The 14,685-nt window shown below is 45.9% G+C and overlaps 1 protein-coding gene across 3 annotated transcripts in view; it reads right to left on the bottom strand.

The window, feature by feature from the left end:
- Window positions 1–740: 740 nt before the first annotated feature.
- LOC144479198 (alpha-1,3-mannosyl-glycoprotein 4-beta-N-acetylglucosaminyltransferase C-like) overlaps window positions 741–14,685 on the bottom strand; it is a 188,389-nt gene continuing 174,444 nt past the window's right edge. For all 3 annotated transcript variants that reach the window (XM_078197853.1, XM_078197852.1, XM_078197850.1), the window contains exons 3-4: window positions 10,881–11,031; window positions 741–5,117 (exon numbers count right to left, since the gene is read on the bottom strand). In XM_078197853.1, the coding sequence (XP_078053979.1) occupies window positions 3,961–5,117; window positions 10,881–11,031 (1,308 nt within the window). In that variant the 3' untranslated portion in view covers window positions 741–3,960. The remainder of the gene's footprint in view (window positions 5,118–10,880; window positions 11,032–14,685) is intronic.

The following is a 14,685-nucleotide window of genomic DNA, read 5'->3' on the forward strand; positions in this document are numbered from 1 at the left end:
AGGTTCAAAGAGCAGGAGGCACCGGCATGGATATGGAGCAACGCAAAGGTAGCCTTAAAAAAAAACTTTGCAATCTGAACTAGGATAAAAAACAAAGAAGGCCCATCTAGATGGCCATCTACTATCCCGGTAGTCACATGATACAATAATAATAGGGTTGTTGACTAATCATAGTCGGTTGTCACTATCAAATAGTTTACAACAGACCCAGTCACGGCATGAGGAAAAGCCAATGGTGGGACAGCTTTGGGAACCATAGATTCAAAATAACCTGCATCACCGTGGCAACACAGAGCACTTTCAAAAGATCAGTGCATTGGAAATCCTACATTGTGACCTGATGCGGGATTCAGTCCAGAATATTTAACCGTCTCCTTGATGATGTTATTGTGGGTGAATATAATCAACTTTCTATTGGATAACATACTTTTTATTTTGACTAGCATGCAAATGAAGCTAATCTTGGCAGCTTCCTGTGTTTATCGATAGGGTACAACACTTCCGAAGTATAATTCCGTTTGGTTATAGGACACGACGTACATTGCATCACACTTCATATTCTGATTATCTACAAAATTGCAAAACATCTCTTGTATGCTCGAGGGGAGTGGGCTGCATTAGGTATTATCTGTTTACAATTACAATTTATACCCTTTAGAATCATAGAATCCCTTCAGTGCAGAAGGAGGCCATTCGGCCCATTGAGTCTGCACCGACCACAATCCCACCCAGGCCCTATCTCCGTAACCCCATGTATTTACCCTGTTAATCCCCCTTACACTAAGGGACAATTTAGCATGGCCAATCAACCTAATCTGCAATCTTTGGACTGTGGGAGGAAACCAGAGCACCCGGAGGAAACCCACGCAGACACGGGGAGAAAGTGCAAACTCCACACAGACAGTGACATGAGGCCGGAATTGAACCCGGGTCTCTGGTGCTGTGAGGCAGTCTGCCACTGAACAGGAGAAAGTGAGACAAAAAAAGAGGTACACTTTGCAGAACAATTTGTGGCGATGAGTGGCCGAAATTTTTCCGATCCTTCCTGCCGGTGGGATCTTCCAGTCCTGCTGATGGCAATCCACCGTGTGGCATGTTCCCTGGCGGCAGGGAGTGCGGGACACACAAAACCCCGTAGATACCAGTGGTTCCAGAAGATTCTGCCGCTGCCCAATGGCGGGACATCCTTGCCGCCAGTAAACATGCCTAATGATCATGGCTGCAATTAATTCTCAAATATTGTCTTCACCGTAATAAAAAAAATAACACAAGAGTAAACATTTCAGTGTTTATAGGAATTCATGAATAAAGTTCTTATTTTACAAAGTTCCTTTGAAAACAGTAATAATCACATTCTTCATCGATTTATACATCAAGATAAAGGCATTCTTTGAATCGTCGTATAAAGGTTTGTACAAATGTACATAATTCTCACCAATATCAACACTGCAGAAAAGACCTTAACATGGTGAATGGTTTGATATTCCATCTGTTCCCCTTGCTTTCTCAATATATGCATACCTCAAACTTCTAGTGAGAAGAAACTCGCCTTCCAGGTAGCTCACCCAGAACCATTTGATGATGATTTGTAGAATTATTCATAAAGTACAAAGTTTCCTGATTTCCCCCTTTGTGAGCTCCATTCTCTCATCCTGGCAGCTTGAGATACAGGGCAGAATTGTCAGGACTCAAGGTCAGGGCAGGGGCAGAGAGAGCCCAAAAGATACCAGTGCCAATTGCCTGACCGCATTTCCGCCGCTGCCCATTTAAAAGGAGGTGGATTCAGAATGCAGCGAGGTTGTCTGGCCTCATGAGGAGGGCAGGCAACTAGGCTTCATTAAGAGCCCCGTTAAAGGTAATCACAGGAGGCCAACTGGGGGGGGGGGGGGTTGGGCAGTCAGCCAGTGGCAGGTGGGGTGGCAGTGCTCCAAACAAATTTACATGCCCGCCCTGCCTTACTTGGTGAGGCCGCCATCCAGATGGATTCACCCACTGACAATGGTGGCCTGGCTGTTTTTTATCTGAACTTTCAAAAATATTGGTGAGAGGGCACCTTTTCAGTGAAGCACCCTCTCGGTTTATTACCCTCTACTGCAGCCTGCCACTCCTCTCAAGCCAGAGGCCCTAGAGCAGTGCAACAAAGAGCCCAATGCCGCTTTAAATCATAGAATCCCTACAGTGCAACAGGAGGCCTTTCAGCCCATCGAGTCTGCACTGACTCTCTGAAAGAGCATCCAACCCAGGCCCACCCCTCTGACCTATCTCCCATGGTCAATCCACCCAACCCACACATCCTAGGACACTAAGGGGCAATTTATCATGGCCAATCCAACTAACCTGCACATCTTTGGACTGAGAGGGGAAACCGGAGCACCCGGAAGAAACCCATGTAAGACACGGAGAAAACATGTAAACTCCACACAGACAGTGACACGAGGCTGGAATTGAACCTGAATCCCTGACACTGTAAGGCAGCAGTGCTAACCACTGTGCCACCCATAACTGGGTGTCCATAATTGGGCAGGGAACCTGGCTCCATGCCAATTAAGGGAGCACCCAGGGTTATCGACTGTTTCTCCCTGGGGGCAGGCTCAGGAGCAGACCCATCTCCTGTTTCCTGCCTCCCGAGAGAAAATTCAGCCCACAAGTGTTGGGGACATTTCCTGTGGCCAGATGTTCCTGTTTAGATAATGCAAGTGCACATCTGCGGCGAGAGACTCAAGCTGCCAGTTTGTTGTACTCTGGAGAGGGATCGTACCTGCACCAGAGCGTCCAGACCTTCACCTGTTGGAACGCAGAGTCTGAATGACTAGAGATTTTACCTCTAGTTGGTTGTGGGGGGAATTCGGTTTGCCGGGGGTGGGGGTGGGGGAAGTGGGGGGGTGGTTGGTTTGGGGAGGGAGGGGAGAGGTGGAAGCAAGTCCCAGCTGTCACATGCGTCTTTGCTCTGAGCACACAAGGTGCTCGGCAATCTAGGCTTTTGATTTTACAATATTTCCACATAAATGTCGCATTCTCATTGTGCTTATGGTGGCAGAGGAAGCAGGTGGTCAGATATATGCAATATTTTGAGGGTGCTTCTGTAAGAGTTTCAAATAATTCCCTTACGTTCAATTGTATGTTGGTCCCTGCCATTATCAAACTGTCCTGACCCTCTCCTTTCCAATCCCAATCAGATTACCAAGTCAACCAGTGATCAGAAATGGAGGCATGTGTTGGTTGCCATGACATTTAAACCAATGGTTTGACCACTTAATTCCAGAGCGAAGGATCATACGGCAGTGGTGGCTTACAAATTCAAAAGAAGAGACATCCGACAGGTGCACAAAATACTTTTTTTTTCAAATAACCACCTGCTGTGCCGTGGAATGCATTTGGAATTAATCATTTGGTGTGGAATATTGGTTGGCTGCAGCTAACCTGGTTTCAAAAACCTTTCTTGCGTGGTCCTCTGTAACTATTTTCATCTTTTTAAAAGTTCTTCTACATCAGAAAAAATAGTTAATTCATAAGAATTCAGCTCTAATATCCCAAAACTGACACCTACTGTTGCTCGTAAAGCAAGTGTTTCAATATTCCTGGATGGACTGGGATAACGGTGGAGGTTCCAAATAAACCAGGGTTTGCTCTTAATCACCGGAGACCAAGCGCTCCTAAAAATTGGATGTGCATCAGGGGATGGATGAGCTTGGCTCTGTGGAGTTGAATAGGCTGACAACATTCACTGCTTAGCCTCACTCACAATAAGTAATCACTTTGGTAAGATACAGTCATGAAACTACGGGCGGAATTCTATGGCCCTGGTGTGGTGGGGGCGGAAAATGCGGCGAGCCTTTCAAACGTCCATCGGACTTCGGCGGGACTGGAAAATCCCACCATCGGGAGGGATCATAAAATTCCGCCCTACATTCCATTAAACGTCATGGAAGAGAGGAAGAAAATGATAGAGGATGTATTTTGTCATAGTACATTGCTGTGCTTTGCCCAAATACTGATGCTTCTAATGATTAGCCAATCTTTTTGACTGTTTGTTATATATATTCGCACACAGTCTACACTGAAATCAATAATGGAACTGATATCTTTTCTGTCACACAGTCCCTTTTGGAACTCATTTAGTTTAACATAGTCCGAGCAATCTTTACCCTTCTGGGTCATTTTTGGATGCTTTCCAATTTCAAGGATCCCAGAGTGAAGAATATCATTATTCCGATCCTCTGAGCCAGTGACTACATGGACTCTAGTGACGTTCATTGGCTTTACAAATACAATAGTGAAGTAGTCTCCAGTGGAGGGCGATTTTCCCCAGAAGTACTCGTCACCATTACTGTAGGCTTTGCTGGGGTCATAATTCTCAAATACTTTGAGACTGGTGTAGATGGCGGCTGGCGGGTTGTCAGGAATATCAAAGAAATCCTCTTCAAAGTCATCATCCTTTAATCTGTTTTCCGTTCCTCTGAAAGAGGAATAATATCCAATGTGTTGAAACAGGGAAGGCCGAAAGCGGATGACATCTTTCTGGGTGAGAAGGCCTCGGAAATGGGTTAGCAACCAGTCACATGGCATCTCTTGATAAAACATCAGCAGAAAGTGGGCCAACCTCGGAAGGTCAGTCGAATGGTAAAGTTTTCCAATATAACCCAACTTGGAAAACTCCAATGTCACCCAGTAGGAGCCCTCTTTGGAAGCAAGGACTTTCTTAATTGCGGTTAAGAAAGAGCGGGCACATTGAACATCATCTTCCAGCATTAGGTAATAATCTGATAAGTTTGCGCAGAAATTGAGCAGGAAAGCATAGTCAACATTCTGCTTTGACCTGAAAGTCACGCGATCAGCTGGGTCGTTATAATTTCGTTTCAAGCCTTTTAGAGGTGGATAGTACAACTCGGGAGCATGAATAATGACCAAGTGGCCGGAGATGATATGGTGAGCAAACTTTCTGGAAATGTCCTGAACCACCTGTGCATTCCATATCATGTCAAAGTCTGCCAAGTGTACGACCACTACCATCTCCGTCAACTCTTCATTGGAGGATTGTTCAAATATGGATTTCAGCGTCTCGAGCAGGTAATTCCCTCGCTTCCGTTTCACAGATGACAGCCCGACTGCAAGGTATTCTGTAAATTGTGGAGAGAGAGAAAAACAACGTTATACAACTGCTAAAAATCTAAGGATACTCTCTAAAAGATTCCAAAGCAAAATCACTTCAAATTACTTCCATTCCGTGTGACAAGGTAAGATGGTGCGATCAAAGTAACAGGTTCCATGCATGTGGTTCAGTTTAGATATTAGGTACGATATAAAAGCTTAGAATGAAATAGTTTAACTATCGATTGAATGGAGTCTTAAGATGACATGGGGAGAAAGAGTGTACCTCCGACAACAGACCTTAGTGGGCAGGCTGATGTGATATGGTCCATGGTTAGGGACTCGCAGCCAGAATTACATTTCAGGTCAACCCTCAGCTTCCACTTCCAGAGCAGGTGGCCATATCATCCATGTCCTGTGTGGACCAGATAGATCATCACCCTCTATCTTCCAGAGAGCTTTTAAAAATTTTTTATTTATTAGTGTCACAAGTAGGCTTACATTAACACTGCAATGAAGTTACTGTGAAAATCCCCTACTCGCCACACTCTCATGCCTGTTCGGGTACACGAGGGAGATTTTAGCATGGCCAATGCACCTAACCAGCACGTCTTTCAGACTGTGGGAGGAAACTGGAGCACCCGGAGGAAATCCACACAGACGCAGGGAGAACGTGCAGACTCCACACAGTGACCCAATCTGGGAATCAAACTCAGGTCCCTGGCATTGTGAGGCAGCAGTGCTAACCACTGTGCCACCATGCCACCCCAGGTCAAGTTCTTCTGGGTTGGATCAGTGGTGAGGTGTGGATTATGGTCGATGTGGTTTTAAGCGTTTTCTTGTTGGGGTTTTTCCAAAGTTTTCACGAAGGGAGCACGATGGCGTCATGGTGAATGACAAGCAGGGTCATGTGGGAGGGAATCGGAAGCCACTCATTTGGAGTTGACTTAAGCATCTCTGGTGTCCTTTTCTTGGTAGCCTTAGGCTGCTGGTAGACAATGTGTGTGTGATTGCTGTAGGAGCGCGAGGCAGATCTGTATTCTGCAGCACTGTAGACAAGGCCACCATTGTGATGCAAAGCGTTCTGGTTGTGTTTAACCTGTGAACAGGTTCAGGAACAGGTTCACCCTGGAGATCGGCTGATCTCTGGGTATCAGATAGGTAATCGCAATTTGAAACTTTGTGCTCCTTGGTCCTATGATTTTTCTCCCATGACTTGGACCATGATTGGTTTTGTGGATGGAGAAAGAATGGGTGCAACAATGATTTAACAACAATAATGGCAATAGTGGCTTTAAAATGGCCATTCTGAATGAGAGTGAAGCATTCTGGGATTTCTGGTCAATTTAAATATAGATTAAAATCAGATGCAGGTCGTAAAGTGGCTCTGGGCTGGGAGTTGAGATCTGAAGCTTCCTGTGTTGGCCAGATAAAGGAAGTTGTTTACATTAACTGTGATGGTGCATCTCTGATTTATATGGCTACTATGTATGGTACATGTCAAATGAGCTAAGTGTAATGGCGTCATTCAAAATAATTTCACTGGATGTTCGAGCCATGTGATCAGTTTCTGGTTACACAGTTGGCTGGATGACAGAGAATCTTCCAGAAGCGAGTTGAGAATTGTGGATAAAGAGACATGTGAGCCTTTATTTGCCGGCGGTAACTCGAAGAGACCAACCATCACAAGAAAATGTGTACCCTGTAGGATGCTTCAGAAAAGGAGATAGATTGATTCTTGGCCAAGGTTTTCCTAAACTCGGTAGTATCTATTTTCAGTTAAATGGTTAAAGTTGATGTTCAGTTAAAGTTAATATGCAGCTAAGAGTTAAAGTTCAGTTAAAGTTGATGAGTTGCAACTATTTATGTTTGAGTTGGTACAGCACGGTAGCACAGTGGTTAGCACTGCTGCTTCACAGCTCCAGGGACCTGGGTTCGATTCCCGGCTTGGGTCACTGTCTGTGTGGAGTTTGCACATTCTCCTCGTGTCTGCGTGGGTTTCCTCTGGGTGCTCCGGTTTCCTCCCACAGTCCAAAAGATGTGTGGGTTAGGTTGATTGGCCATGCTAAAATTGCCCTTAGTGTCCTGAGATGCATAGGTTAGAGGGATTAGTGGGTAAATATGTAGGGATATGGGGGTAGGGCCTGGGTGGGATTGTGGTCGGTGCAGACTCGATGGGCCAAATGGCCTCTTTCTGTACTGTAGGGTTTCTATGATTTCTATGATTCTAGAAGTGTTAAATAAAGAAATGATTGAATTACTGTCCTTGTTTGTCTCATTAAACTGGAATGCTGGAAGGTGTTTAAATTAAAGCTGTATAACAGTTTCCACCACCAGCAGCTTTTGGTTTTAGCTGGTGCTGACACAATGGGCCAAATGGCCTCCTCTGTGCCTTTACAATTCTGTGAGAATATTATGACTAAGAAATCTTGATAAAGTCATCTGAATCCTCATGATTTATTCCAGGCTTATAATCTAAATGAGATGTTCACAGTAATATATATTACGCAGTAAGGATGGAACCTTTAGTAAACTGTAGCCTTTGTGCCTTTCTGAATTGGTTCAAAACTAACCCAACTTAGTGGAAATTTGAGCCCTGGTCCCACCCACAAGGGTCCAAACAGAACTAGTTTAGACATTCTTAACTGAGTTCATGGCAGCAAGTGGAACACAGCCCATAGTTTTCCATACATGTTAAGCTGCTGGCGGTCTCACTGGCCTGTGTAGCAAAATAAAACAGATTCTCCAACTTTGCCCGCAACTGGGATTCTCCAGTCCCGCTGTAGTGAACAGAGATTTGGCTGAGCACCAAATTCTTCGTCCTCGCTGGCCATGGTGGCAGGGCATAATTGGTTCGAGAATTTCATCCCACATTTTTATGCATTCATGGGACATGGGCATCGCTGGTTGGCCAGCATTTATTGCCCATCCCTAGTCGCCCTTGAACTGAGGCCATTTCAGAGGGCAGCTGAGAGTCAACCACATTGCTGTGGCTCTGGAGTCACATGTAGGCCAGACCAGGTAAGGATGGCAGATTTCCTTCCCTAAAGGACATTAGTGAACCAGATGGGTTTTTCCCAAAATCGACAATGGTTTCATGGTCATCAGTAGATTGTTAATTCCAGATTCGTTTTATTGAATTCAAATTCCACCATCTGCCGTGGCGGGATTCGAACCCGGGTCCCCAGAACATTAGCTGAGTTTCTGGATTAATAGTCTAGTGATAATACCACTGGGCCATCGCCTCCCCAAACGTTTGGATTCAGCATGGAGGAACAGGAAGCTTCACTCAGCACTCAAGTTTCTGCAATGGCTGAAATGAGACTGGTTGATATGAGAAACAGCTGCATAATGGCCTTATAAATTGTTAAGAAATCAACTGATTATTAATTTAATTGAAAATTATTAATTCATATTGCTTGAATATTTTTCCCTCCCTTGCTATTCAGTTCTGATGATGACTGGCATCAGCGGTGATAAGTCAAAACAATGTTGCTTCTCCTGGCACTGAGCAGAATTCCTTCATTTTGACAATTGTAAAATTCAACCACAAAAAATTAAACAAGGAACGTGTAAGTGACTACAGTTCCTCTGCATGGGCAAAATCAATGCTTTAGCTCTGGGTTAATCCTGCTAAACACAGTAAGAAGTCTCACAACACCAGGTTAAAGTCCAACAGGTTTATTTGGTAGCAAAAGCCACTAGCTTTCGGAGCGCTGCTCCTTCGTCAGGTGAGTGGGAGTTCTGTTCACAAACAGGGCACAGAGACACAAACTCAATTTACAAAATAATGGTTGGAATGAGAGTCTTTACAGGTAATCAAGTCTCATTATTTTATAAATTGAGTTTGTGTCTTTATATGCCCTGTTTGTGAACAGAACTCCCACTCACCTGACGAAGGGACAGCCTGTTCCGAAAGCTGGTGGCTTTTGCTACCAAATAAACCTGTTGGACTTTAACCTGGTGTTGTGAGACTTCTTACCGTGTTTACCCCAGTCTAACGCCGGCATCTCCACATCATTAATCCTGCTAACTCAGCTAATGTTCTGGGGACCGGGTTCAAATCCCGCCACGCCAGATGATGGAATTCGAATTCAATAAAAAAAACCTGGAATTAAGAATCTACTGATGACCATGAAACCATTGTTGATTGTCGGAAAAACCCATCTGGTTCACTAACGTCCTTTAGGGAAGGAAATCTGCCATCATTGTCTGGTCTGGTCTAAGAAGGTTTATCAGTAAAAGGGCAACTGACATCTGAACAGTCAACTCAATGAATGCACGGGTGACTGAAGGAGTTTGAGATAATTTTACTATCAAAGTGTGATGGGATTGATGCCGATTTAGTCAATTTGAACAGAACTTGGGGACGTCATAATACTCCACAAAATGTAATTCATTGACAACTGAATGCTGCATAAAGTTGAACAAACCTGCCTTTGATCCCAGGGAAGGGTGTTAGCAGCAGATTTGGTGATTTTGCATTCACCTTTACCATTTGTGTGTGAATGCAATCTAATAGAGGGTGCTTTACGAAGTTTCGATTTCAGGTACATTTTGAAGGAGAATAGCAATTGTGTTCCACGATGAAAGCAGAAGCTATTTATTTATTTATTTTAGTGTCACGAGTAGGCTTATGATAACACTGCAATGAAGTGACGGTGAAAATCCCCTAGTCGCCACACTCCGGTGTCTGTTCGGGTACACTGAGGGAGAATTTAGCATGGCCAATGCACCTAACCAGCACGTCTTTCGGAGGAAACAGGAGCGCCCGGAGGAAACCCACGCAGACACGGGGAGAAAAACGTGCAGACTCCGCACAGACAGTGACCCAAGCCGGGAATCGAACCCGGGTCCCTGGCACTTTGAGGCAGCAGTGCTAACCACCATGCTGCCCCTTAAGCTACCTCAAAAGATTGGTGGAAATGCTGGAATTTCTCTTCTGAGTAAGGGTGAAATCTTTCACCACAAAGCAACATAAATGCAGGAAAAAAAAACCTTGCGATTTCAGTGAATATGAAACTCAGTGTTAGACAACAGTTTCTGCCGGGCAAGGTGGTGGAGGCGGACACACTGGGAACGTTTAAGACTTATCTAGACAGCTATATGAACGGAGTGGGAATGGAGGGATACAAAAGAGTGGTCTAGTTTGGACCAGGGAGCGGCGCGGGCTAATTGTTCCTGGTTTCTCGTTTCAAGGCTTCATTCTATGATCATCTTGCTGGTGCCAGTACAGAGTGAGACTGCGGATAGTTGGGAACCTGTCTCGGGGGCAGGGAATTCATATGGTGTTCGTGGAAGTGGAGATGACTAGGGTTGGGAAGCATTTTCCGATCGGGGCCATTGTGATCTCCTGGACTCGTTTTGATCGCCTCAGGGGGTCGGAGAGGAATTTCCCAGATTTTTTTTCCCCATATTGGCCCTGGGGTTTTTCACTCTGGGTTTTCGCCTCTCCCTGGAGATCACATGGTCTGGAATGGGGGGGTGGGGGTAAGTTAATAGGTTGTAATGAACAAAAGCATCGTAGCTGTGAGGGACAGCTCGGTGGATAGGATATTGGTATGTAGATAGGCTGGAAAATTGGGCGGGGATCCTGGATTCAGGATTCAATCCTGGACCGGGGAGCGGCACGGGCTTGGAGGGCCGAAGGGCCTGTTCCTGAGCTGTATTGTTCTTTGTTCTTCTTTGTTTTAGGAAATGTTAGGCCAAGAGGCTCTCACAATCAGTTAATTTAAATCCGTTCATTTTACAATCAACACATGAACAATTCCACGATGAAAGCTTTCGCTTACTCTTTTTCAGCAAAGGGTAACCTGCTAGATATTGATAGGTGACATTAATAGGTGCAGAAAAATTGATCAGCTCTCTGAAGTTCTGTCCATTCCTCTCGGAATACAACTGTTGTACAGCTATTTCTTTGGCCAATCTCCTTGCTTCTTGATCCTGAAAGAGAGAGTGCGAGCAATCATAAATTGTGCCTCGAGCAGGAAATTGGACAATTATCAAAGACGGTGCTTCAGTAATTCTGCTTTATAGATCCAGCAGCAATCTGGACATTTTCACACAGACAACACATCACGAGGTGGTGAGGCAGTGGGTGCTAAACACTGCCGGGTTTATCTCCTACTTCTTCACTGAAGAAATGTAAAAATAGTTACTTTGGAAAATATGTCACCCGCAATATCACTAAAAGATTCCCCCCTTGGGGGGAAAGGGGGGAGCAAGGAGAGGAGGAAAGGGGGGCAGAAAATCCCACCCGTGGTCTTCGAGTGATTTTGCAGATGACATATTTTACAAAGCACCTATTTCTACATTTCTTCAGTAAAGAGGTGGCCTGCCTTGGGCTGGAGGTGAGGTCTTCCAGCCTGTAATAAGTCTTTGGAGGCAGAAGTCCCTTCACCAGAATGCCTTTATTTACAATTCCAACAGTAGTATACAGAGTAACTATCAGTCAGCAGTCTACATTCTGCACTCTCTCGTTTCCTTCTCTATGAACGGTATGCTTTGTCTGTAAAGTGCGCAAGGAACAATACTTCTCACTGTATGTTAATACATGTGATAATAATAAATCAAATCAAATCAAATCAAACCTTCGGGGGTGCCAGAGGAACTGACATTCCCGGTTAAATAAAAGGAAAAGAACTCCCTGATTGGCCCATCAATTGACTCCTTAAGCAAGGAGTTCATATTCCAATAGGCCAACCTCAATGGCCTGAGTGGAATCATTATACTGCCATGCCACTGTCAATGGGTTTTCTTGTTGCTCTCACTCTCCGCTGTGGGGAAACCGCACCGCGGATCACCACTAGTGACTGGACGCTCCCGCCAGCAGGAACAGTTGGTAAACTTAAGGCACATTTGCTGCAAGGATTCTCTTCAGTGAACATATTTCAGTCATGTTTTAATATAAATTAATATGGCTAGTCCCTCCCTCCACACCTCTTATCCCACCAACCTCCCCAATGTTTTCCAATCCACCCACATAAAACTAAGAACATGCATTTTTAAAGTACCACATTTCGGAATTTTCAATTATGCCACCAAGAGGGGGTCGTGGAAAAAATGGCGTAATATATATTAAAATACAATTGTTGAGTTAAACCTAACTCACAGTGGGTTAAATGTACAGGATACCATGGCTGAGAATGATACCGCAATATTCAGAGGGCGAAAATTGATTGGGGGCATTTCAATTAACATTCACAACAATTCTGGTTGTGTTCGTTCAACTGATGATACTGATTGGGGCAGTTGCCATGGAAATCTGGTAAGATTCCCCTTCCTATGGTTGTAATCATCAGTCAAAGAAGGGTGGAACCAATGTCCGGATTCAGCCTGGTTCAACAAAGGCTGTGGGAAGCAGAGGCCGGGTTGCTGAGCTGGGTATTAAAGGGTGGTGCAGTGGTTAGCACTGCTGTCTCACAGCGCCAGGGACCTGGTTCAATTCCAGCCTCAGGTAACTGTCTGTGGGGAGTTTGCACGTTCTCCCCATTGTCTGCGTGGATTTCTCCCGGGCGCTCCAGTTTCCTCCCACAGTCCAAAGGTGTGCAGGTTAGGTAGACTGGCTATGCTAAATTGCCCCGTAGTGTCCAAAGGTATGTAGGTTAGTGAGATTAGCCTGGTTAATGTGTGGGGATAGGGTGGTGGTGTGGTCCTGGGTAACATGCTCTTTCAGAGAACCTGTATGGACCCGATGGGCTGAATGGCCTCCTTCAGTACTGTAGGGATTCTAAAACACAGTATTTGATTAGATTTAATATTGTCAGATGTTTTAGTATACAGTGAAGAGTATTCTTGCTTGCTATACAGACAAAGCATACCGGTCATAGAGAAGGAAGCGAGAGAGTGCAGAATGTAGTGTTACAGTCATAGCTAGGGTGCAGAGAAAGATCAACTTAATGTAAAGTAGGTCCATTCAAAAGTCTGATGGCAGCAGGAAAGAAGCTGTTCTTGAGTCGGTCGGTACGTGACCTCAGACTTCTGTATCTTTTTCCCAATGGAAGAAGGTGGAAGAGAGAATGTTCGGAGTGCTTGGGGTCCTTGATTATGCCGGCTGCTTTTCTGAGGCAGCGGGAAGTGTAGACGGAGTCAATGGATGGGAGGCTGGTTTGCGTGGTGGATTGAGCTACATTCACAACCCTTTGTAGTTCCTTCCGGTCTTGGGCAGAGCAGGAGCCATACCAAGCTGTGATACAACCAGAAAGAATGCTTTCTATGGTGCATCTGTAAAAGTTGGTGAGAGTTGTAGCGGACATACCAAATTTCCTTAGTCTTCTGAGAACGTAGAGGCAATAATGTGCAAAATGAACATTTTGCCTGCCAATCTGGATAGTCTTGGTGTTTAGTGCAGTCAGGAGAAAGGGACGTTTGAAGAAAAGATGGACTTGTTACTTTGGTTCAGCCATGCCTACACTGTAAAATATATCCACCTGATTTGCCCTCAAATTTGTTGTAGCAAAGTGTTCATCAGTTCTGCCCATCAAAAGATTGGAGGAATGCGGAAGGGGAACCTGGGCTAAGTTACCTTCTAGGTTGATGTGGGCAGCGTGAGTTATTTTTTTATTTAGTCATTCACGGGATGAGGGTGTCGCTGGCCAGGTCAGCATTTTTCACCTATCCCCAGTTGCCCTCAAGAAGGTGGCGGTGAGCTGCGTTCCTGAACTGCTGAGTCACTTCAGTTACGAGGATAGATTGGAGAGGTTTGGACTGTTCTATGGTGATGTTATCATGTGGTGTTTTGCATTTTGCAGTAAATAAAAATGTGTTACAGATAGCTGTCGGAAATGTGGACTGGGATTCTCCCAAAACAATTCTAAGTGTCGAATTTGCGTGAAAACCGGAGAAATTCACGCTTTTTGTCAGTGGGAGTTCAGAGAAGAATCTCCCACACTCTGCACTGCAGAGGCCATCAGTGTAAATATCATTAACTTTCAGGCCCCGGGCCTATCTCCATGGGAGAGGCTGAAACCAGCGCGCTGACCGGGCCACTGCGCATGCACTGATCTGTCAGCGCTGAGATCGGCGCATGCGCAGAAGCTCCGCACTGCCGACCTCCCGATTACTGACCAGCCCCATGAACCCCGCACTCTGTCCCCCCACAGTCTGATCGCTGGTCCCCCGACAATTCCCGGGCCAGCTGTGATCCCCTCTCGGCCCACTGCGATCTCCAGCTCTGCCTGGAACGATTCTGCCCTCGCCGCCTCATCCCCCCGCCCCGCCCCATCCACCACCCGCCCCGCCCCATCCACCCCCCCTGCCCCATCCACCCCCCCCCCCCCCCACAAACAGTACTGATACAAACCCTCCGCCCCAGCAGCCTGACTGCCCCTCCCAGTTGATCACCCCCCAAACCCACCCGATCACTGCCCTCCCTCCTTCCCCCACCGATCCCAACTGCAGAGAGACAGCGGGACCCCCCCAAACCCCCACCGATTGCCCCATCAGGCCCCGCCCCCATAGGCCCCACCCCCGTGTCCCTGCCCCATGCCTGATGGGCAATGCCAAGTGCCCTTTGGGCAGTGCCACAAGGCACAGTCTGACATTGCCAAGGTGCCAATGCCTAGGAGGCACAACCCCCCACCTCTCCTACCCTCCCGC

Source organism: Mustelus asterias, chromosome 25, assembly GCF_964213995.1.
Source record: "Mustelus asterias chromosome 25, sMusAst1.hap1.1, whole genome shotgun sequence".
NCBI lineage: Eukaryota > Metazoa > Chordata > Chondrichthyes > Carcharhiniformes > Triakidae > Mustelus > Mustelus asterias.